Source organism: Eubalaena glacialis, chromosome 7, assembly GCF_028564815.1.
Source record: "Eubalaena glacialis isolate mEubGla1 chromosome 7, mEubGla1.1.hap2.+ XY, whole genome shotgun sequence".
NCBI classification, from domain to species: domain Eukaryota; kingdom Metazoa; phylum Chordata; class Mammalia; order Artiodactyla; family Balaenidae; genus Eubalaena; species Eubalaena glacialis.
This window is the reverse complement of record NC_083722.1, coordinates 94,006,127-94,029,997: the sequence shown is the minus strand read 5'-3', so window position 1 is coordinate 94,029,997 and position 23,871 is coordinate 94,006,127. Positions and strand designations below refer to the sequence as shown.

The window sequence follows — 23,871 nt, the reverse complement described above, 5'->3', positions numbered from 1 at the left end:
CCATGGGTGGGTATGAGGACCGAACGAGATGATGTCTTTATCAGGCTTAGCAGGAGACCTGATACATGGTAGGTTGTCAGCAAATGTAAGCTCTTAGATCTCTTAGTTCTTTCTCTACCCAACTCTTAGGATGAACGTTAAAAAAAAACAAAAAACAAAAAAACCACCTGGTTTATTTAGTTGATCACATTAGTGTTTTCAAAGCAAATTCTATCAAGTTTCTCCTCCTCCTCTAGTTTAATACATTGTTGTACACAAGATAAGGCTTTTAAGGCTGCTTCATACTTGCATGGACTATGTGTCCTGAATTTTCTAGAAGGGCCAGTTTTAAATTGTGTGTTCTGCCCTTAAATCTTTTAATGTCTTAGAAATTCCAATAGATCGGTGTCTCTTTGGCAGCCTCTCACTTGCACAGGAGTTGTGCAGAGATCTTTTTTCAGACACTTCTCCCAGTATCTGGTTCAGGAAATTTAGTACTCACGGTTATGCAGCCCCAGGAATCTGATTGTAAGGTGCCTCGTGTGGCCACAGAGGACCCTAAGCCTGGTGTAAAGACGCAGTCCCTACCACAGGCTGTCTCTGAACTATTTGAGAAAATGACCTAAGCATGTGGAGAGCAGAATAACAGTGCTGTTGTAAATAAGCATTCAGTGCCAAGTACAAGCAGTGTCACAAGACAGCACGTGGGCCACCGTCCAGAGGGACAGATGCTCTCAGAGTCCAGGAAGGGGTCCCCTTCACTTCTCCCCGTGGTGACATTATGGACCTTGTTACCTCTTCCCAGCACCGCTGTGTAAACCTCAGAGCACTTGATTCTGAAGCCTGTCCTCATGTAGAAGTTCTTAGAGCCCACTGATTTTTTTTTTTTTGAGGTCCTCATTAGACTTTTCCCACGCTATTGTGACATTGGATCATCAGAACTGTGCCTGGGATTCCAGGAAGACATTGGTAAAGTTACACGGAGAGATTAGTTTGTTTCCCTGACCTTGTGTGATGACAACAGAGCATTGGTTGAGCCTTGGTATCTGGCAGCAAGTGACATAGGGTCTTCAGGGACCAATTTAAAGTACCCAGGCAGGCACATACTAGGAAATACCTTCTTAAAAACTTCGTTGGGATATAATTTATTCAGTAAATGCAGGTTTCCTAAGTGTAGAAGTTTGGTAAATTTTGACAAAGATACGCAAACATGTAACTGTCACCCGGATCAAGATTAAAAAATTCCATCCTGTCAGGAAGTCTTTCTTTATGCCCTCTTCTTACCAGTCCTTCTTTTCTGGAAGCAACCACTATTCACATTTCTGTCACCGTGCATTGGTTTTGTCTTTTATTGAACCTCATATAAATGGAGTACTATATTGTGCCTGGTTCCTTTCACTCCATACATACTGAAGGATCCAATGAATGAATGAGAAATTAATAAATGAACCACTTTCCTGTCACAGCAGACTGCTCACATAACGATCTGTTAAGCTGTAACCACACATTCTCAATGGCGGCAAAAATTGATGCTCGGCGTGACCAAAAAAATCATGCAGTTTTTATGTAGAAAGCACAGATAGGCATACAGTACATAAATAGATATATAGTCTCTTGGTGGTATTAAAGTTTCACAAGAAAGTGATTGGGAAAAGGGCTCCTTCAACATAGGGGGATGATAATGAAACACTGCCCCAAGGGGTCAGGAAGTTCTGTCGTATCTCCGATGTGTCTGTCCTCCTCCGTTTCTTCATCTGTAAAACAGGTGGTAGCAGTTCCTCCTCCCTAGGGTTGAGTGAAGGTTAAATGAGATTGCATAGTTCTTAGCAGTGCTTGGTACTTAGTAAGCCCTCAGCTGTTGGCAGCTTTTACAGAAGGTTGGATTCTACGCTTCAGCTTCATCGGTTGACCGGGGAGGTTGTGGGCCTGGGTGTAGGGTGGTCACACTGCCTGGGTTGGTATCTCACATCTGCTACTTAGTAGCTCAGGCAAGTTGCTTAACTGCTCTGTATCTGTTTGCTCATCTCTAAGATGGGAATAATTGTGATACCAACTGCATCATGAGGTTGTGAGAATGAAATGGCACAAGGACGTAAAAATCACCTAGTAAGTGCTGGATAATAATAATGAATTCGTCTGCTGTTATTGGCCTGCTTCTATTGGAACATCTTCTTGTACGTTCCTCAATCATGTTTTAAATCACAAAACTGTGTACCACTACTTCTAGATGATTTATTTCAAGTGGTCATTCCCCAGATTATACCACTGCAAATACCTCTACTTATGAAAATGTATTTAACTTGTTGATGAGTTTGGGGATTTCAGCCTGTGTCTTTAATATCTGTGAGTAGTCCTTAGTATTTGAGAACTAGCCTGGGTGCTGATTTTAAAGTCATTTGAGGATATGCTTTTGCCCCACTGTCTTTTTATTTTGTGGTTATATGTTGATTCTTGAACTCTCGCTCTGTCAGCACTAAAAAATTACATCCCTAATCGTGTCTGTTTTTCCCTCATCTATGTTTAGATGCAGTGTAATTATCATGTGGTATTAATGATTGCTTTCCATAAGGACATATTGAATAATATGTCTTTTTGTACTTTGAGGCCCTCAGCAAATCAGAGATGCTGATGGGGGTGGCAGAGGAATTGTTATCCCCCTTTGTTAGCTGGAGGGGCTGAGGCTGGGAGGCAAGTGGCCCGAAACGTGGTAGAAACAGCCAATCACGCTGTGCTCTGGAACCGGAACTCCCTCCTTTTCTAGGTCCATCCTCTTGCTTTTGGTCCACCCTGACTGGGGAGTGAGGGAGGCCTGTGTCTCCAGCTGGCCCACTGACCCCTGCTGAAGACTCTCATCACAGCCGCCAGTAATGCCCTCTGCTTGGAGTTAAATTTATTCCCTACTTACCTGCCTTTCTTGGAAAATTCCATGTTTCATCTAGATGTGTTTTCCAGGCACTTACTGATTCCTTTTACTCTTTTGTAAACATTTCCAAATTTTCCACATTTCTTCTGTGTTTTTATGTCCTAAATGCATGCAGTGCGGAATAGAACACAGCTTCTGAACAAGCCTGATTTTACCTGTGGGAGAAGGGAGTTACCGGCCAGATACGATTTGCAGGGGAGTGCCCCCTTGCTACCACAAGACCAAAATTCCAGCCCTGAAAACTCATTCCTGTGTAGCATTCTAACCCACCTCAGGTATCACCTTCCAGGTTTTGCCACACTGTGTCCTGTTGTTCTGTGTCCTACGCAGTGGTCCCATAAATTGACCGACTTTTTACTTAAATTTACGGAAAACAGAAGCTTCATATTTCTTCTGTAAATGGATATCCAGCATCATTTTTCATAAACAGAAGGTCTTCAGAGAAATATAGATACAATCTCTTAAAATGAAGAGAATCTTCCTTCTATACCTGTATATGGCCGGTGATATCAAGGCATCATCCCTTATCAGAAGGTTGTGGAGCTGCTGTGCTCTCGCAGGTCATTAAGGTAGGACAGCAGATTGCTTTGCAAATCATTGGGAAAGGAGGGCTGTCCCTTTTGGGAGGAGAGGTTTTATAGGTCAGGACCGATAATGGAGAACGATAGAAAGATTGATTCAAAGTCCTCACTGCCCTGGAACACAGCAGGGCAGCCCACGGTGGGTGGCATCCTGCAATAGAATGACCTGCAGTGAACCATTTGGGTGAAGGAGCAGGGTCGAAGGAAGAAAGAGAGAAACTCCCTCCTGAAAAAAGAGAGGGAAAGCCCTGCAGGCAGGTCTACTTCATAGTTCTGTTTAGTGAAGCTTAGTATCGAGAATAACAGGATTATGTAGCTGTCATTTAATTTATTCATGGGGTACGTGATGGGATCAACATTATAGTCACAACCCAGTTGTGCAGGAACAGAACTGAAGTCAGAGTACCTGGATTCTCTGTCTGCTGGCATGTTGGCAGTGGAAGCCATTGTACAGGTGGGGTGGGATGGGAGATTAAATCTTGCAAAGTGAAAGTGATTCAGTCACTTCAGATGTAAAACTTGGTCTCTCAAGGGGGATCAGAATATGCCACCCCAAAAATCACTTTAACTTAAGAATTACTTTGAACTGAAGGCAGTTGAAAAACAGCAGACCCAGGAGGAGCTCTCTGACCTCCTCTATCTGCCTGAAATCAGGGCATAAATTACGCTTTTAAAGGTGACATAAATTTACATTTGTAAAGGTATCCCTTTTTCTTACCACTTGAGTCTGCATAACAAACCTACTAAGCAAATGTATGTACCCTGTATTTCCTCAGCACAGTCACACCATATACCACCTCTAGGGGCCCCAGACCCCCTTTCCTTTGTCTGGTCACTCTCCACAATTTATCATCCTTTGTTAAAATGGTGTGTAAGCTTCTGAGTCCAATCACGTCTTTGGGTTTTCACCAAAGTGAAAGCCCTGTGCACTGAAAAATATTAACATCAATAAACATATACCTATGGGCCTTACCCAGGAAGCCGCATACACACTGCTCTGCTTTTTCCCCCACCTTTTCTCCTGTTCTCTCAATGTGTGAACCCCACTTAGCTCCCTAACTCGGACTTTGTTTTTCATTCATGGACTTAACTGCGTGGTGAGAAATTGCCCACTCCCCCATCAGTCCTCCAAACTTTGGTTCTCACTTGAAGTCAAGCCCTTTGGAATGCAAAGCAAAACCCATTTCTCTCTCCACTACCTGGCTCTCCCAGGTCAGAAACACTTTGCTTTCAGCCTGTTGTGTCTGCTGTGAATTAAAAAACATCCATTAAGCTCTTCAGTTGCCTTTCTTCTGGGCTCTGCCCTTCCCATAAACCATTGCTTCACTTGGTGGGATGCAAGCCCCAGCCAATTAGAAATACCTAAGGAATGAAAATGTTTGTTTAAAATTTCAAAAATACTTTCAAAGGTTTATATGCTATGACCCTCGGAAGAAATTCTGGATTTGTTGGTTTTTCTGGAGGTGTATTTGCTGGATGTTTTTCTTTTCTTTTTTTTTTTTTTTTTTTTTAACACCGTGTTGTCTGTCACCACACGGCATCTTTTCTTCTCAAGTATTTTCAAGTATAGTCTCTTTTTTTTTTTTTTTTCCTTCAGAACATTTAGTAAAAAAATGAGGAAATTTGCCAGTTTTCCTGGTAACGATTGATTATCTATTTGGCAAAAGACCGTTGGGAGGAGCATAATTGCTTCAATCAGGGCTCGTAGGTTGGGGATTTGTTAAGTGGACACCATGGTCTAGTGAAGCTAACCACATCTGGGACTCATCACAGCACCTGCCCTCCTTGGTGTCCACACATGTTGACTGAGTAAGTGATGCCTGACTTCCCTCCCTCTCCTCGGGTTGTCATTAAGGCTTTTGAAAAAAACCCTTCATTATTAGTAATAAACATTATGCTTAGTTTTACTGAAATCTACTGTTTGCAGACCACTTAGAATTAATTATAAGTCTAAGGGCTTTTGAAATCTGTTTGCAAGGTTCTATCTGTAGTAAAATTTAGATGCTTTAACAAACATAAAAGGATGTTACAGAGAATATGACCAGGAATTATCAAGTTTCCAGTGAAACAGCGCTTTCGCTTCCGCAGGGGAGGAAGAAGGTCTAAGGAGCTGTGTGATGCCGGGTTCCTTCCTTCAGCTCTTTTGCCATCCTGCATGCTTGACGAGTACTCCACACACTGCGTGAGGTTTGCAATATGGAAACAGACCGACTTAGTGCCACGGACTTTAATGGGGCTCTTTTCAATGAGGTCACAGCATATTTCACTCTCATTTTGTGTTCATGCAGAAACATGCAAATATGCACTTGAATAAGTACGTTAGGTCAGGGTGAAGTCTCTCACTGTATCTTCTTGGGCTGTAATCTCCTCCTCTCAGATTTGCCAAGACTAACAAAATCAGTTGTCTGTCTGTGTTTTCAAGAGAAGCTTCTAAAGCTACACACTGTAGCACGATCCTTAGTGTGATTTTCTCACCTTTGGAACGGGAGAAGCATTTTGTTGTGTTTTCCAAGGTGCTTCAAACACTGGGTGAAAAGTTAGGATTTGAGAACTTTGGCAAGGGTGTGAGGGCAGGTGCTCTGGCCTGGTATGCCTTTTAGGAGACTTGAAGTTTGCTGGCACCAAAGTCCTCTTGGTGGAAGCAGGGATGTATATTCTAGCATAAGTGTGTCCATAAAGTCTGCACAGGTCATTGCCACATCATTGCAGAAGTCCTAGGCTAGAGCTAAGACAGTGGCATAGTCAGTGTGATTAAGGGCACGTGCTGGTGGGAAAACATCTTCAACAGGTGCCCCTCACTCTGTGACCTCGTCCATGACCTCGTGACCTGGTCCATGGCTTCTAGGACTGGAGAAAGATGTGCCGAAAATATGTAGTAATATCTGCAGAGGAAATAGCTTAGTGGTTAAGGATGCAGGTTTTGGAGTCCAACTGCCTGGCCTCAAATTCCAGCTCTGCCTATTCACACCCACACCACAGGCTATAACTGAAATATTGGAGTAATCTTATCATTTGCACTGATAGCAAACCATTTATAAGGTGGGTATCTCCACAAAGACAGATGTCTGAGGGTCTACTGTTACTACAGAGCTATTTTCAGTTACTTCCTACATTAGCACCGTTTTAGTATAAGGGACCCAAGGTATTCTTTTTGTTTGTTTATTTTTTGTTTTTTTCCTGACATTAAAAAAATTTTTTTCTTGTCATATTCTTTTTTTAAATAACTTTTATTGGAGTATAGTTGATGTACAATGTGTTAGTTTCAGGTGTACAGCAAAGTGAATCAGTTATACATATATCCACTTTTTTTTTTTTAAGATTCTTTTCCCGTATAGGCCATTACAGAGTACTGAGTAGAGTTCCCTGTGCTCTACGGCAGGTTCTTATAAGGTATTCTTAATAAATCTACTGTCAGGTGGTTTTTTTTTTTTTTTTTTGCCTTCAGTTTTATCTTATCATTCCCTGGTGCTGGCCTTGCAGTTAATTTGGCTTCAGTTTTTATACAACGTGGGCTCAAACAACCCATAAGGATTATCATTCAACATCGATAAAATTTCATTCCACCTATGCTGCTCCATTCATGATGCCCTTGGATTCATGTTTCTAATTGTTCTATTGCTTGTTCTGTTCTCCTCAGATCCACTAGGAGACCCAGACAACCACCCCTGACTTACTTCACCGCGCAGAGTGATATTTTTCATTTGTATAGTAATTCTATGCGTAGAGTTCGTAGCGTAGAGATTCTTGGTGCCATTCCAAACAAACTGGGAAGGGTTTTCTTCTTTGTAAACTCACTTCTTGTCCTAATCCTGATGGTCATACCAAACAGTGATGCTTGGGAGGATGAGTCTGTGTGCCTCAGTTTCCTTATCTATAAAACAAGAATAATAATTGTACCTCCTAATTAGGTTGTCATTAAGAGAAATTACATAAACATGTAAAAGCCATAGACCAAATCCTGGCCCTATTACTGTTGCTTCTGTTACTCTCATTGTTACTATTACTCTATTATTTTTATGTAATCTGTTTCTGACTACCAGCCACTCTGTGTCTTAGTTCCAGCTGTTATAACAGAATACCATAGACTGGGTGCCTTCAACAACAAACACTGATGTCTCACAGTGCTGCAGGCTGGAAGTTCAAGGTCAGGGTGCAAGAATGGTCAAGTCCTGGTGAAGGCAGTCTTCCTGGGCTTATAGACAGATGGACATCTTTTCATTATATCTGCACATGGTGGAGAGAGAGGGCTAACTCTCTTCCTTTTCTTATCGGGACACTAATCCCATCATGGGGGGTGGGGGGCCGGTTCCATCCTTATGGCCTAATTATGCCCAAAGACCCCACCTCCTAATTCCATCCTATCAGGGGCTTGGGTTTCACTATATGAGTTTGGAGAACACACAATCATGGAATTCCTAACACCGTGTATCTTGGGCAACTTGTGGCTTTGGCAGCTGAGTTATTCCCTTTTTCTTCTGGGAGAGGAAAGGAAGGGGGACAGAGCACATGAGGTGATTCCTCCTTGCCTCCTCTGTACCCCATTCCCCAATCCAAAGTGTAACACACTCTTTCTAGGCTTAGAAAGAAGACAGAGTCTGTGTCATAAGGAAATATGGTTCAGTACATATATTCAGCACTACAGGCTTTATTAGATGCCATATACCTGTCAGAAAAATCATTAGCAAGATCCTTACCCTGTTTTATGTGGAGACACATTGCATAGGAATGTTTGCTAAACCATAGCTTCCTGAAGCATACAACTTAGCCTGCCTTCAGAAAAGAACATTCTTTAGTGTTATGTTATATTTTCTAGCAGAAAATTACAAGGAATACTGAGAAAAATCTAGTTTGAATGGATAGGACTTAATGAGAATCTGATTTTTCTTTAATGCATTATTAATTTTATAAGCTAGAGGCACAGTAAGTCAATACTGGGTGTATTAAACAAAGTGTTTTTCTTTTAAAGATATTCTGGAGTGTGTACAATAATATTCCTCCTGTGACTAGCCTGCCTTTGAGATGTAGTTATCATTTAATGAGAGGAGAGAGGCGACCACTTTGGTAAGTGTCTTCTGTATAGTTTGAGGTTAAGGTGGGAGGGAAATGGTTGTGAACTTAATAAAATAACTTCATGCCAAATTAGAATGCCAAAGTAATTTTCTCCTGGTGGTGTTGCAAAGTCATTTTAGCCATGATTTAATTTTGAAGTAGACCCCTTCCCTCTACCCCTTTCCCCGTGTGCTCCAGAGTGATGACAAGGTGTCTCAGCCTCCGCCCATGGAGGACACCATTGCAGTCTCACAATACATAGGTCCTCATTAGCTCGCTGAAGGTGCCATGCAGGTCTTTGTATGGGGGTGTGGCATCATTTGGGTTTCTTCTTTCACTTGTTCAATAATGACCTGGACAGTGGAGTGAAAAAGCTTATAGGCTGGAGGGGAGATGAGGGAACAGATGTGGTACCCACATCTATTTTATGAACAAAGATCATATAACCTCAGTCATACCTCATGTGGACCACATAGAAAGTGTATGATACCGCTCATGGCCCAGGGTCGAGGGGAAGGTGTCTTTTCTTCTTTAATAGCTGGAGTAGTGTTGAGGGTGGAGGACAGTAAGCCAGTTTGCCTAGGCTGGAGTCCCAATTAGTAGTAAATCCTTGCATCGTGTCCCTCAACTGATCTAAGCCATTTACTCATTAATAAAACGGGAATATATCTTAGCTCTTTGGTAGCAAATGGCAGAAACGTAAACTGAGCCAAAAAGAAAAAAAGGAATCTTTTGGCCTCTGTGACTAAACAGTCTACCGGGAGGGCTGATTTCGGGGAGATCTGGGTGCTCAATTCTTATTAGGAATCTGACACTCTCCGTCAGACTTGCTTTGCTTTTCTCTGCCTTGGTTTAATTTTCAGGCAGGTTCTCCCGTTTGTGGTGACAAAATGGCTTTTGTAAGCTCCAGTCTTAAGCCCTACAAGTTTGTCAATGTCAGCATTCACCAGCTCCAATAAAATGCCAGGGCAGGCTCTCATCGGCCCAGCGTGGGTTGCCTTTCCATCCCTGGCCAATCATAAAGACTAGGAAGCAAACCTGGGTCATAAGCCCACCTTTAAAGCTAGGATATGGAATCAGCCATATCAGAAAGGGTCTGGCATAAGAGTAGGGGACAAGTAGCTCCTTAAAGGGAAATTGGGGTGCTCTTGCCAGAAGAGGGAGCAGTTACTACACAGGGATACAGCAGATGTCCTCTACCGGGGCTGAGTCCCCCATTAGGCTTATGACACAAGATTGAAATGCGAATCAGATGAGGCGATGTCAGGAGCGTGACATTGAAATGTAAAGGCCTTCACACATGTGAAGCACTTGTATTAGTTTGTCCACCCCGGGTGGCCTAGGGAACCTCTCATCACCACCTCCTTGCAGATGAGAGCCTGGTGTCCCATCACCTTCCCTACCCTTTTGGCCCCTGAATCCCACTTTCTTCCCTCCCTATCTCCATCCCCTTCCTTTTTCTTTCATCTGCTTCTGTTTCCAGTAAAACGAACCGGGGAGAGTTTATTGCAGAATGCCTCATTATTTTTTGTTTTTAATGTCATCCATTGTTAAACTAGATGTATGTAGCGCTGCTTAATCCATGAGTGTAACTGTGAACATTGGTCTTTGATCCAGGGAAGAGGAGAGTAATGCAAAGGGTGGCGTATGGAAGATGAAAGTTCCCAAGGACAGCACGGTAGGTTTGTTCTCATCCTTTTCTAGAAGCTAAGTTCGGGGTTGTTGACTGCTTGTGATGAACCTCTTGTGCGTTTTAGACAGTCCGCCTGGTAGACTCAGAACGGGACTGGGGGTGAGAAATTCTATTCTGACCTTGGTGGTTTTCTGCCTTACACTGTCACCTTGAAAATATATTGTGAGTCTCTGTAGAAATGGTGTAATAGTGTGACTGTATCATATAGTTCTGAACAGCTACATGCCTATAAACTTGACAGAAAAGCTGATTAGGGCTGTCATGTCCTCCACAGCCGTAACCGACATGTGGAAGTGGGTTTACGTTGCGTGAAGCAGGACCCTTCCCAGCAAAGGCTCGTCCCTTCCCCACTGGGGCGACAAGCACTTCTGAGAATGACCCTGGCACAGAGAGTGGGGATGCGTGGGAGGCCTTGCATCTCACCGCTCTTTGGGGTTTCATGCGAGGCTGTGTCCAGTCTCCCTCTGGGGTTGATGAAACCCTGGTTGATGGCACGGCCTGCTCGGGCGCTGGTTGGCAGTGGTCAAGCCTCAGAAACCTGGGTTTCCCAGGAGTGGGCTCTAGTTCATTGTACTGACTGAAAAGAGCATTCAAATCTATTCTTAAGCCGCCTTTGAAGATGGATGAAAGGACACGTGCTCCCCAGTCTCACCTTTTCATGGTTTCTTTCATGTGGATGAGCTCAAAGGATTGAAACATCTCCAGGGACCCATAGGCTTGACCTTGCATTGTTTCCCGATAAGCACAAACCTAAAGACATGACCCAATTTGTTTGTTAAAGGTGCAAACTATCGTTAAGATGCGTAGCTACGAGATTTGGCTAGTATTTGGCATATATAATTTTTAAAACGTCAGGGGAGCAAACAAAAAACCAAGCAAGGCCTGTGAAGCTCTTCCTGCCCCCCTAAAAGGAGAGAAAGTTGCTTTGAATTTCCATAAGAACACGTTTCCCTTGCCATGTTCTTTATTTACTTGCAGTAGACATTGACTTCTGGTAGAAACAATCATGATGTCAGCGTTGGCTGAAAGGTAGCTGAAAGACAAGTTTGTCCTCCCTCCTTGTCAGCTCACTTGACCACATTCAGTCGCAAATAATAAACGCTTTCACATCTGCACAAGTGTCCTCATCCCAAGCAGCTCAGCCCTCTCTTTGTTGCTGGCCAGTGGGAATCCGGTGGGTCAGCCTCCTCTGAATTCACAGCAGGAGAGGGAACGTCCCCTTCCCCTAACTTCCTCTCAACACTCATCTTTGTTCCTAATAGCGTGAGAGACTGCAGATGAGACAGATAAAAAACAGAAGGGATGGTTTCTAGGTGGGGGACAGGTAGACCAGAACGGAGGGTCGAGGAAAGAGAAAAAACCCTCCTTGAGAGTGAAAAGTCATGCTGGTTAACTGCTGTGGTCTTGGTTAAAAATTCAGCGAGGCTGCTTTCAGCTCATTAGAACATGATAATACATACTCTTACTATAGTTAATATATAGTGGGCGCCTGGTCCAGAGCAAACACGCAGCTGTTTATGGAATGGATCTTACATCTCCAGTGCTGTTGTTGCAATCACAGTACTGAGCCCGTCGAACGCAACATTTGTTGACTAATGTAATGGTCACAACAGCCCTGGGAGGTCGGTCCTATTATTATTCCCTGTTCGCTGAAGGAAACTGATGCTCAGAGAGGCTAGTAGCCTGCCCAGGGTACAGCTCTAAGCCGGCTGTCAGGATTCAAACCCGGTTCTGGTGGAGTTCAGGGCCTGTGAACCATGACAAGGAAGAGGTACGGAACCAAGAACTTTTCGAGGAGGAGTAACTAGAAAGAACTTGGAGGCCTCCAGTTACCTGTGCGTGGATGCTGGCTGTTGATTGGACGGCATTAGGGGATCTTGAGTAGAAGAGGCTCAAGGTTTTCTCATAGGGAAGAGGTGGAGTAGTGTGTGCACTGATTCTTCCAGGGAAATGCACGCGTGCACACACACACACACCACAGTTCAGTCACTTAGCAGAAACAAAATACCTTCAAGGGAAGGGAAATCTGCAAGTCTCTGGTAGTCAGTAAACCAGAAATTTCTTTAAGGGTTCTTCACTTGTGTAACCCTGGAAGTACCTTATAAACTGCAGGAAAAGCAGGAAAGGGTTTTGAAGAGAAGGATGGTCCTAATAGCATTCACTTATAACCAGCTGATACATTTTGAATCAGTGAGAGGCAAAGAAATTGGAAAAGTGTAGGTCATTTGAATGCATTTTTCCCACGTTGTTCTCACCTTCATCAGAGGTGGCACTAGAGATTAGCTTTGTGGCTTCGGACCCCACAGTTTTGTGGACACAGAGTTTGTGACTTGGGATCCCTTGTATCTCTCTGTGCAAAGCAATGTGTAAAACAATACAAACATATGCCACCACGTGGGTGTTTATGCCTGTGATTCAGCGATGTCTGCGGGCTCCAGATACGGGCGTGGAAAGGGCGTGAGAGGTTAAAGAAAATGTGACTTGGGTAGCTCCTGAAGATAATTGTTTAAAAATGTGTATGTGTTCCTTTTCTTTGGTTTTCTTTTGTTTTGCTTTTTATTCTTTTCCCGCACCAGTCCACAGTTTGGAAAGAGTTGTTGTTAGCGACTATCGGGGAACAGTTCACAGACTGTGCCGTCGCAGGTAATGAGACCCTCAGCTCTGGCCGTCCCCGCTTGCGCCTGCTTGGCTTGTGCTTGTTCCTTGCTGAGCTTTGTTTCTGTGTGTTTGCCTTTTTTACATATTTTGGAGTTGCTTATTTTGTAACTGTGAAGTTACTTAGCTTTTTCCCATGTGATCGTGGCGTTTTCATGTTATATGTGTATGTGCATATGTATATTTACATATGTGTATATCACGTGGATATACATATGTGTATATGCCTGTATATTTTTTTGCACTTACAGCTCATCTTCATAGTATCCATGACCATCTGTCTAAAAATAAATAGGCAGAAAAGAAGGAAAACTTTTTTTTTTTAATTGAAGTATAATTGACATACAGCCTTATATTTGTTCCAGAAGAAAAGAAAATGAAATTTGACATTGGGCTCCTAACACCACTGGTGGTGGGTTTCCTTCATCAGTTCCAATTCTTCCAGAAGAGCCCAGTGCCTTTGTTGTCACCTGAAGTTTGTAGTTAGGTCGGCACAGTCCTTTCTGCCCCTCTCAATTCCTCGCCCCTTCCTCATGTCCCTCTCTTGGTCCCTTCTCCTCAAAGTGAGAGATAAAGGGGAGATGGGGATGAATCACCATTAGTGCCTGTGGTCCGACAATTGGGGCTAAAATGTAAAGTCTTCAGGACTTTACTTTGAAGACTTTACTTGAAGACTCACTGAGTTTTCAAATACTGAGTGAGTTTCTGAGAGCCCTGTGAATACATTTTTATTTTGCTTTTTTTGTTTGGTTGTTTAATTGAAGTATAGCTGATGTACAAAACCCATAAGTTACAGGTGCACAACATAAAGAGTCACAATTTTCAAAGATTATACTCCATCTGTAGTCATTACAAAATATTGACTCTATTCCCCAAGCTGCACAACACATCCCCGTAGCTTATTGTATACCGAATAGTTTGTACCAGTTAATCCCTTACCCCATTTTTATGTTGCTTTGTTTTTGTCATGAAACCACTGAAAGAGGAAAATTGAATTGCTAGTTTAAAGTTTTGTTTTCTTCTTGGGTGGTTCCTTCTGAATGCTTCTGAGGTAACATTTAGAATAACATTTTTCCTGTTCAGCTTTCAGCTACAATTTTTTTTTAACTGTTTGGTATTGATTGATTTGCCCTCAGGCTTCTTAACTGGTTCTGTCTTTGGGAACCCTTATAGGCCTAGCCAGTGCCAAGCAGGTTTCAGATTTACCTCACTAACAGTTTCAATCATTCTACTTTTGTTTTCCTTAATTCTTACACCTCTTTTTATTCACTGAAGACAGAACCTGGGTTAAGATGAAATTGTCTTAAAAGTACAGATTCCTTCTGTTTAAATAGGGGATAGGTAGCAACTTTACAATATGTAGTCAAAAATGCATCTTTGGTATAATTATAAACAGATAAATCCCTGGGAGAGGAAGTTTTCTGTATGAATTATTCCTGTTTCCAGAACCAGGGAAAATAGTCTAAGTAATAATAAATAGGCAGGATTGAGCAAAGAAGACCTATTGTTCTGCGGTTGACTTTGGAACGAGAGCACCATTAAGTATTAACTGTTCGCTCTTAGTTAACCCAGCTCCGCCACTGCAGCAGGTCAGCTCATCTCTCTGGTCCTCACGTCCCCCATCTTCAAACAGTGGCTCCCCCTAGCTCTGACATCTTGTGCTGCCAGTACCCTAAAATAATCAGGGTTTTTGCTGGTTGATTCTGCTTATGAATATTACACGTTTGCTGATGGATCTCCTTTTGCATACGGGCTGCAGCCTTTTTACCATGCCCTTTCTGAAAGTGCTGTGCTAGGAGGTTACACGTAGGTACCAAAAGCCAGGCCAGACTGAAATATTGACAGTTCAGCGTTTTCAGCACCCGTAAAGCTACAGTACCCTCTGACCAATAGTGTAGAAATGGGCAAAACCAAAAGACTGGAAAAGGCTGCTCTTTTCCTGAAAGGCTGAGCTAGTGTCTTCCTGACTATTCTTGAAAGTGGTAAATGCCAAAGCTTCCCTCTTCACTTGATGATTTTTTGTTCACATAGACTTTAACATTGAGCTCTAGCACATATACTTTGAAGATAAATGAGAAAACAAGAAACATGTACATAAGACACATTTCTTGATGGGATAATCAGTGTCTGTGGATAGCCGTGATCAGGTACTGTTTACTCCTTTGGAAATTTTTGTTTAAATGTGACATGTATACAGAGAAGGACACAAACTATTATGTGTATACCTTGATAAATATTCTCAAAGTAAACAGATCCCTGTAACTGGCACCCAGATCAAGGAACAGAATGTTACTGGCCTCCAGAATCTCTCTCCACACCCTCCCTTCCCCCAAAGGTGGCCACAAGCCCAACTTCTGACACCTTTGACTGATTTTGTCTGCTTTCAAACACCTCTATATATGGAATTATTCAGTGTCACGTCATACACATTTAGCCAGAGTCAAATTTATTTACAAAGGAAAGAAGGGAGAGAGGGAAAAAGGGAATGAAGGAGAGAAGGGAAGGACGGAGGAAAGAGAGGAATTATTTTACCGAAGATGAACTCCTTTAGTAATTGGACAGGTCCTCATTTAAATTATATCTAAATGCTGGAACATTTTAACTTCCAGAAGACACACGGAAAAACTGATAGCAGAAATACTGAGATGTACAGATTTATAGTACATAAGGAAAATTAGGCAAAACATATTAACTAAAGCAAAATTTCCTAACTTTGATAATGCTCATCTTTCACATTTCACTTGTTGATGCTGAGTGTGCAAGGGCAGAGGGGTGACCCTACTTCAGTAAGATGCCACAAACATGCATACCAGGAGTCAAGTCTTTACTCCTGTCATTTTGCTGCAAGTTACTACAAGCCGCAAAGTGGCTCCCTAGGACAGTACACAATCCTACTTATGCAGCCACCGTTCTCGAGTACCTACAGGGCAGTCCCAAATCCAGAATTTAGTTAAAAAAAAAAAAAAAAAGACCTCCATTAATCAAAGAAGATAAATGCTTTCCTGCCCATTTGCCGAAGTGCTCTAATGACACGGCCACACTTAGAGGATACTTAACTTTATACACAGGGCTAGCAGATGGTCATTGATTCTCTAGCCCACAGTTAAAATGCCCAAACCAGAAGGGGGATGGCTAGGGAGAAGCAGGCAAGAGCAAGGATGATTAATAGGAAAGGAGCAGACAAGCAAAACCACAGAAAGCAGAAGGAACAACTCGGAACACACAGTCTGGGTCCAGTGAGTGTCGGGGCCTAGAGCACTAACCACCCGAGATCTCTGAATGGTTGGCAGGAAGTCGGGAGAAATACTTGCTGTTCTTAACAAAGACAGCCAAGCATCGAGGAAAAGTTCATGTGAGTTCAGTTGGCTTTCAGAAGGCCGATCATTATGCAACTTGAAAAAGTCTCATCAAAACAGAGTAAGAAGTAGTCCAAAGCTTCGGTAACATGTTAAGAAGGGTAAGTTACTTGTCTGGAAAATTTGTTTGGCCGGGACACTCTGTTTATCTAAGTCGCCGGATAAATGTGATGTGACTGCTACAGCTTTTGCCCACTAACTTGCTTTTGTCCAACGACTCCCCTTAGAAACAGTATTTATCGCGGGTTCTCTCGTGCCACCTTGTCTTGATCATCTTCTCTGCAACTTACAGATAAAATGATAAGTGCTAAACAACCGACTCCAGCGGACTTGAAATTACAACTCATTTCTTTCTTCCCCCTTCCTTCCACTCAGATGACGAAGTAATAGGAGTTAGTGTCAGTGTCCGGGACCGGGAAGACGTCGTCCAAGTCTGGAATGTAAATGCCGCTGTAGTGGGGGAAGCCACCGTTTTAGAAAAGATCTATGAACTCCTGCCCCACATATCTTTTAAAGCCGTATTTTATAAACGTAAGTGCTTCATTTCCAGTTACTACTTTCTAGCTTATTCTGTCATACTTTTAAAGCCAGAAACCGTGTTGCCAATGAGGTGCAGGGAGACTCGCTTGAAATTCTATAATCCAATAAATAATTCAATAAAATACATTTTAAGGGCGTTTAAAAAAAAACTTTTTTAGCCTCAGAAATTAAAGTGAGATTTCAGTTGTCGCCTAAACACACGGATCAGAAAAGGAGATACTTACTGTTTTTGTTATTTCAAAAATTCAAACCTGATCTCAAACTTGTCACTCTCAGAAAAAATTACCTTCAATTTGAAGCAACAATAACAAAAAAAGTTGTTAAATGAGCTGGCAGGTAGATTTTCAATCATCCCTTCATAAACAGGGATTTATAATGTATAACATCTGTATTTGTGAAGGAACTCGTTCTGTGCACAGGCATGATTGAACGTTCTACTGAAATGCTAATACGTCCTCATTACGGATGACTGTGACACAGAAGAGAATGCACGCATAGTGGTGAAATGTTAACAGTATGAATAGGTGTGTGGACCCATTGTTTCCATCATGATTCATGTTCATTGCTTTTGTGTGCTCTTTTGAAAAAGTCATCTTTTTCATAATGAAAACAGCTTAGTGCAATTAAACCAACGTTTGGTAGATCAAACTGCGGGTTACAGTTTTAACAGTGAGTTAGAGAGAAGGATTGACAGCCCTACACGTATATGATGAATTTCCTATTCCCCAAACTATTCCAAGAGTCAGTAACCCAATTTTTTTAAACCACGGTATTTCATTGAATCTAAGATGCCCTTGATGATAAGTATTATTTTAGTATTACTAAGAAAGAAAAATACAAGGCTCCTAATTAAACTATGGCACATTCTTGATTCCGGGGGTCTTCATATGTGCAGTGGGGAGGCAGGGTGGGGAGTGCATCTTAGTATTAGTGAAATATACTCTATTAGCGTTTCACTTTTCCCAACCCCTTGTCAAAAAGGAGAAGAAAAAAGTCAAATTTTGCTTTGTGATTGTCTTACTATGATATGAAGAGTAAGGCCTCCCTCTAAGCAATCATATAATCACAGGCCCAGTGATTTAGATTTTAAGCAGTGGGACAGACCTGCTGCTGCAGATATTCAGGAGATGCTTAGCGTCTGAATTTTAAATGAAAGTTTAAATAAAAGAGACAGAGGATGGCACTGCAGAAGTCGCTTATTGATTGTGCCGTGTGGAAGTCGCACATTCGTAGATGCAATTTTGACTCCATAGGGAACATTAATTGTATTTTCAGCCCAGACATTAATTGAAAGTTCACCGAGGGGCTGTTTTTTGTACTCCACGAGACTAACTCCAGCAGAAACTCTCCAAAAGGAAGTATGTTTCGCCGCCATTTATGAACGGGGCGAACACGTTCTTTACCTCCTTAGAACCTTCTCCACATTTGACTCCAAAGAGGAGAAAAGCAATTTGGAGTGGTAAAGTCAGGCACTCTGGATTTTTGTCCCACTTCAACACTGTGACCTCGAGCAAGTCACGGTTTCTCCTCCTTTCACTTTCCCATCTTAACTATTGAGAAGGTTGGTCTAAATGATCTCCAAGGTCCCTTCTGCTTCAAAATTCTAGCACGCAGGGTAGCAGCAGGCTCAACACATGATAGGAGTGTTTAGGCCACAGAGGCAATCGGGCCACTGAGCGGTTAGGCTAGTTTTTAGGGCAGTGGCAATAATGAGGTAAGACTAAGCAAGGATGAGTCATCACTTCATTGTTGTGATGGCTGGGGTTGGGGGAGGGCGGGGGGAGAAAAAAGCCAGACGAAGGAGGGGACGTTGCAGCTCCCAGATCAGGCGCCCTTTACGGCGTCTACATTTATGTAGAGGCCATAGTGACGTTCATGAGTTAGGCAGAACTGGCTGCGGGTCTTAGTAGAAATGCATATTTTAAGGGCATAAGTTGACATTTAAAAATTCAAAGATTATTCAAATAAAAATTGGAATTGGAAAAAACAAGCAATTGTCTTTATTTTATATAAAGCAGGCAGTCCTTTACGCAGCAGGGTTATACACCACGTGCTGCAGAATTGATTTGGAAAAATGAGGTTTTGGGCAGAAATGTTATTCACAGCTTGATAAAGAACAGGTAGGGTGTTAGGTAGGTAGGTAAAGAACAGGTAGGGTGGTAGGGTGAACTAGGTAAGAAATGGCCAACTCCACGCTTTTCCTCAGTCTTGTTACAGGAGCCATGTGACAGGGGAGCCCTAATGAATTTGGGCAGGGCCTCCAGTCGGGTGGCTGAGGGTCAGGTTGTTGATAAGTTATCTGTGTGTTAGATACAGTTTGGTTACTTGACTGGGAAACTTAAATGAATGGAGACCCCCTCCCCCCGCCAAATTCTGTTAGGTTCTTCGGAGCAGCTGAATGACAAATGTCTTCTGATGTGAGAATTGTTTAGAGCAGAGTTTGGCAAACTACACTGTCAAGCCAAATCTGCCCCCTTCCCACCTGTTTTTGTATGGGCTGCAGCTAAGAATTCCTTTCACATTTTTCAATGGTTGGAAAAAATCAAAAGAAGAACTATGTTTTGTAACATATGAACATTGTATGAAATCCAAATTTCAGTATTTATATATAAAGTGTATTGGTACCTAGCAATGCCTGTTTGGGTATATATCATCTGTGGCTGCTTTAATGTTACAAGGGTAGAGTTAATAGTTGAGACAGAGACCCTGTGACCCACAGAGCCTAAGATGTTTATCCTCTGCCCCTTTCCAGAAAAAAGTTTGCTGACTCCTGGCTTTGACCTTTTCTATATTCCCTTTCAACCAAGGCTAACCTAAGGCCCACAGAACTTTTCCCTGTTCCCCAGAACTCTCCCGATTCTGAATGTTCTGTTCCCATCTCCGTGACCCATCAGGATTGCACTGTCTTAACTATGACTGCCCCAAACTGTCCCTCACACTGAGAAGTAATAAAAATCTGTGGACAGTTCCTATCTCTTGATTTATCATTTGGGGTCCAGCATCGCTAAGAGGTCTGTGGGCCCCCCCCCCACACACTTGACCCAGTAGCAATGATATACTTCATAGAAGAGCAGGCCACATTTTGTTTGATGTCTGTCCTAAAAATCTTTCTTAAAAAGAAAAAAAAAAACCATAAAAAGTGAAATATTTATAAAGTTCTACATGTGAGAAATGTTCAATTAAGTCAGCTTGGATTCCTGGCCACCTTTGGGAACTGGGCCTACCTAAGGTAACCCCGGGAGCTGTAAAGTGTGCTTGTCTCAGTGTTTTATCCAAGTAAAGATCAGGTTTGGGTGAATAACCATGATGATCCTAAAGGATGGTCCTGTTCCCTGCCTCACCCCTACCACACACTAGTCTGAAGAATTTAGTCCACCTTAAAAATACAGACTTAGGAGGGGCTTAAGAGGTGAGATGGGCCAGCCCATGTCTGCCTTCCTAGGACATCCTTCCTAGCGGGGGGCGGGGGGGGTGGGGGGACAAAGCATGGGGGATCCTGAGTGGCCTTTGGCTTTTTCAGCCCCAAGTCAGTAACTTTTCCATTTGAGAGAAGAGGATCTGCCCTTGCTTCATGATGATGGATTTAACCAAGTCCAGGAAGTGGATTTTCAAACTTGGCCTTTTGCCTTGGAGGAAATATTTTATATTTCACGGGTCTCCCAATTCCCACCTCCACTTTATAAAAATTTAAGTCTTTGGAAAATATTTTTCATAGCATCATTTTTTATTCTGAAGTTCCTAATTTTAATTAGTCATTTTGCAAGCCAGACAGTAGGGCTGGAAAAAAAGAAGAAAGAAAGAAAAAAAAAAAACGTGATTGGGAAAAATAAAAGACCCATCCATTTAATGAAACTTCATTGCCCACAGAAGGTATTTAAAGGTAGGGGAGGACCTAAGAGAATGGCTACCCTCCTTGTGTTGTTCTCAGTTTTGTTTTACTTTTGTTTTGTTTTATTTTTAAAGATAAGCTTGTGAATGGCCCTGTCTTGGTTCTGTGAGGCCCCTCCCCAGCACTGCGTTCTGCGGGGCCCATTTCCCTACAGAATTTGCTGGCAGCCCAGCGTATCCTCTTCATCAGCTTGTTGGGATTACTCATCCTCTCCGGCACAGCAAGAAGGAACAGGCAGCATGCCCATTGCTTGTTTATTCCTTGTTTTAATTTTCATTATTACGTTTCTCAGGAAATGCATGCCTTAGCTAACAGTTACTGGCACACAAAGGTATTTGAGTTCTTGCCAGCATTTGGGGAAACTGAATGAGATGCCTTAGAGGAGGGTTGCCCCATCCTTTGCTTAAAGTTTTCTTTCCTTTTTTTCTTTTTTGTTTTTTTCTGTCCTTTAGCCCATGAAGAGCATCATGCTTTTGAAGGTGGACGTGGAAAACACTAATTGCACTCTGTAAAGAATTCTTTGTCCTTTGCTGATTGGTTTTGGAAACGGTCTTAACAGGAGGGAGAGTGAAGAGAAGACTTGCCGAAGCCCGATGCTGGTCCATTTAGAGTGGGTTTCTGCCCTTGCAGATTGAGCAATTAGGATTCAAAGTGGCAGGTGGGGTGGAGGGAGATTGTGTGGGTTTTTACCGTCACATTACTTGCTTTTTTTTTTTTTTTTTGCTTTCTGAATTCTCTGTTCTTTTCACTCCAATTTTTTTTTTTTTTTTGCCCTTTTAAACTCCTCATTCAGTCTAATTATTGTTTTCTATACTCCCCTTTCATTGAGGCACAAGAAACTGGTTTCCCTTTAAGTAGCTCTGCTGTACCTAGTTAATGAGAATATGCATAATCGTGACAATACTGCTTTTGAAAACCACACTGTCCTCGGAGGAATACTAGCTCGGTGAAACCTGTCTTTTGATTATTTGTTGTGACACATTCCTACATACTGTGCACTGGGCATTGTTTTTTTCTGTCCCAGGGAAAAGAAAAACCTTACTTAATCTGATTTTTCACTGAGAGCACACACATCTTTTATTTTTCCTTTTTAAGAATTTTTCTTTTTTCCGAGATGAAAGGAAAATAATAGTTGGGTTGCCAAACATGAAAACTATAATCACAGTTGAGTGTCAGGATATAAATCAAACTGTAGATCTTTGGACCCTCTGTGGAAATATTTTCCAACCAGAATTTCAATTTGGCCTTTTCAAAGGGAGGTGCTTAGAGTGGTAGCAAGGGGTTTGTCTCAGTAGGAAACCTTATAATTTCTGATCTAAAGAGAAGGTGATATTTTAATTGTTTGAATTAAGCTGCTTCTAAATTTTGGGTGTGTGTACCCACTTAGGGCTTTCCAAATCAATTCAGACACATTTGGTTAAATGATCCCCTTTTACTGTTCATATTGTGTGTTGTTTCCAATAATCAGTCATTCTCCGGTCTGGGTAGCTTTCCCCTGCCTTTTTCATTTAGGAGCAGAAGTTAAATCTCATCTCCAGGATGAATGTGAACATTCACAAAGTTGAACTCTGAATGCATTCTGTTCACATTAATTTTTAGAATTGTTGAGATACATCGTATTATGTTACCAAATAAATACCGGTTTTAGTAGAAGGAAATGACCACCCTCTGGAACACTCAGAATGTTCTGATTTCCCTCCCTCGACTCTGCCAAGCCTCCTGCTGCGTCTACCTGAAAAAGGCAGGGCCATTTGGAGACGCTTCCTCCTGCTGGCTTTTTTCTGGACTCAGGAGCTAGGGCATGCTTATACATTTCACAGGAGGGCGGTGCATCCAAACTTCATTGCACCCAGGAGTTTTAATTCCTCTTGCAGTATTGACCAGCAGAGAGAGGTGGGGCTACTTCCAGCCCACAACCTGTGTTTGTAAATAAAATCCTCCATGCAAACATTTTAAAGGATTTGAAACAATATCTTTTTACAAAAGTCCTGCCCTTCACTTGCATCACTAACTACATCAACCATAATAACAATGATCATGGCTTTTCTTTTTTTTTCTTAATGCTTTGTTTCTAAACTTGAGTTTCTCCAGTGATTTCAAAATGAGGTATAAGGATATCAGACCCATTTTTCAAAAGCCTGGAACTTTTCTTTTTTTAAACATTGTACTAACATCCAACTTGTTTTTAAATTATTGATCAAGGATTTAAAAAAAATATTCTGGGCATGAATTTAAATTCTTTTTTATAATATAAGTATTTTTCTGATAGAGTAGAAAAAAGGATATAATTGACTTATCTTCATTATAATTGTCATATATATTTCCATAAGTAAATGGATGTTGAAGTATTTTTATTTTTGAACTTTATTTAAAGCATTGTGATGACGTGTTCAAGTTTTGCATGTATGTAGCTTTTGAAGTAAAAAAATAAAAGGAATAGGAATGTTAGGCTCCCATTAATGTTTTCTAGTTTCTGTTGTTTATGATCACGAAACATGGCTTAACACACAAAGTAGTTTTTTTGTCCCAGAGAACTTGTGCCACTCTTTCTGACCCTGTGGAAAATACCAACTGTGAGAAGGGTTTAATTTGCCCAAGTTAAAAACCTATCATCTAAATTACCCTAAGAGAGGATTTTGTCAGATTTTGCTTTGGAAATTGTTTTAATTGAATATTTAGTTCTTAAGAGACAGTGTGTGAACTAAGCTGATGTAATCAGTTTAAAAACCTCTCATTACCTTTTTGGATTAAAGAAGCTAATACTCTCTGTAGATACAAGGAAATGTTTTGTGGGGCACGTGACTTTAGTGTTAGGGTGGCGTCCCCCCCTCGGCCATTGCTGGGGAAAGGGGGCACTTGCAGTAGAATCCGGGTGTCTTTCAGCCAAGCCTTTGCAGGTGTAGCCTGGACTCTGCATAGAGCCATCCAGAAGCCAGGGAGCTTGCTCTCTGGTCTTTGTCATTCCTATTAAATAAGGACAGATGGTACTCATTGAAAGTAACTTGTCTGTATTTTGGTTCTCTTTTGTAAGCGCTTTCTGAATGCCGACTCACTCCGTTTTAATGTTCCTCCCACCCACAATGTTTCTGCATTTCTGAAGTGAGGGTGTAGTTTACAGAGGACACGTCCATTTAATATAACGTGCCTATTAAATTCAGGGACACAGTTGATGGAGAAAAAACATGGAAAGGAAAACACAATTCTGG

The 23,871-nt window shown here is 41.9% G+C and overlaps 1 protein-coding gene across 5 annotated transcripts in view; it reads left to right on the top strand.

Moving 5' to 3' along the window:
• EIF4E3 (eukaryotic translation initiation factor 4E family member 3) overlaps positions 1-22,940 on the top strand; it is a 69,979-nt gene extending 47,039 nt beyond the window's left edge. For all 5 annotated transcript variants that reach the window (XM_061195530.1, XM_061195532.1, XM_061195529.1 and 2 more), the window contains 5 exons: positions 8,450-8,544; positions 10,150-10,210; positions 12,802-12,868; positions 16,612-16,767; positions 21,118-22,940. In XM_061195530.1, the coding sequence (XP_061051513.1) occupies positions 8,519-8,544; positions 10,150-10,210; positions 12,802-12,868; positions 16,612-16,767; positions 21,118-21,164 (357 nt within the window). In that variant the 5' untranslated portion in view covers positions 8,450-8,518 and the 3' untranslated portion in view covers positions 21,165-22,940. The remainder of the gene's footprint in view (positions 1-8,449; positions 8,545-10,149; positions 10,211-12,801; positions 12,869-16,611; positions 16,768-21,117) is intronic.
• Positions 22,941-23,871: the final 931 nt, after the last annotated feature.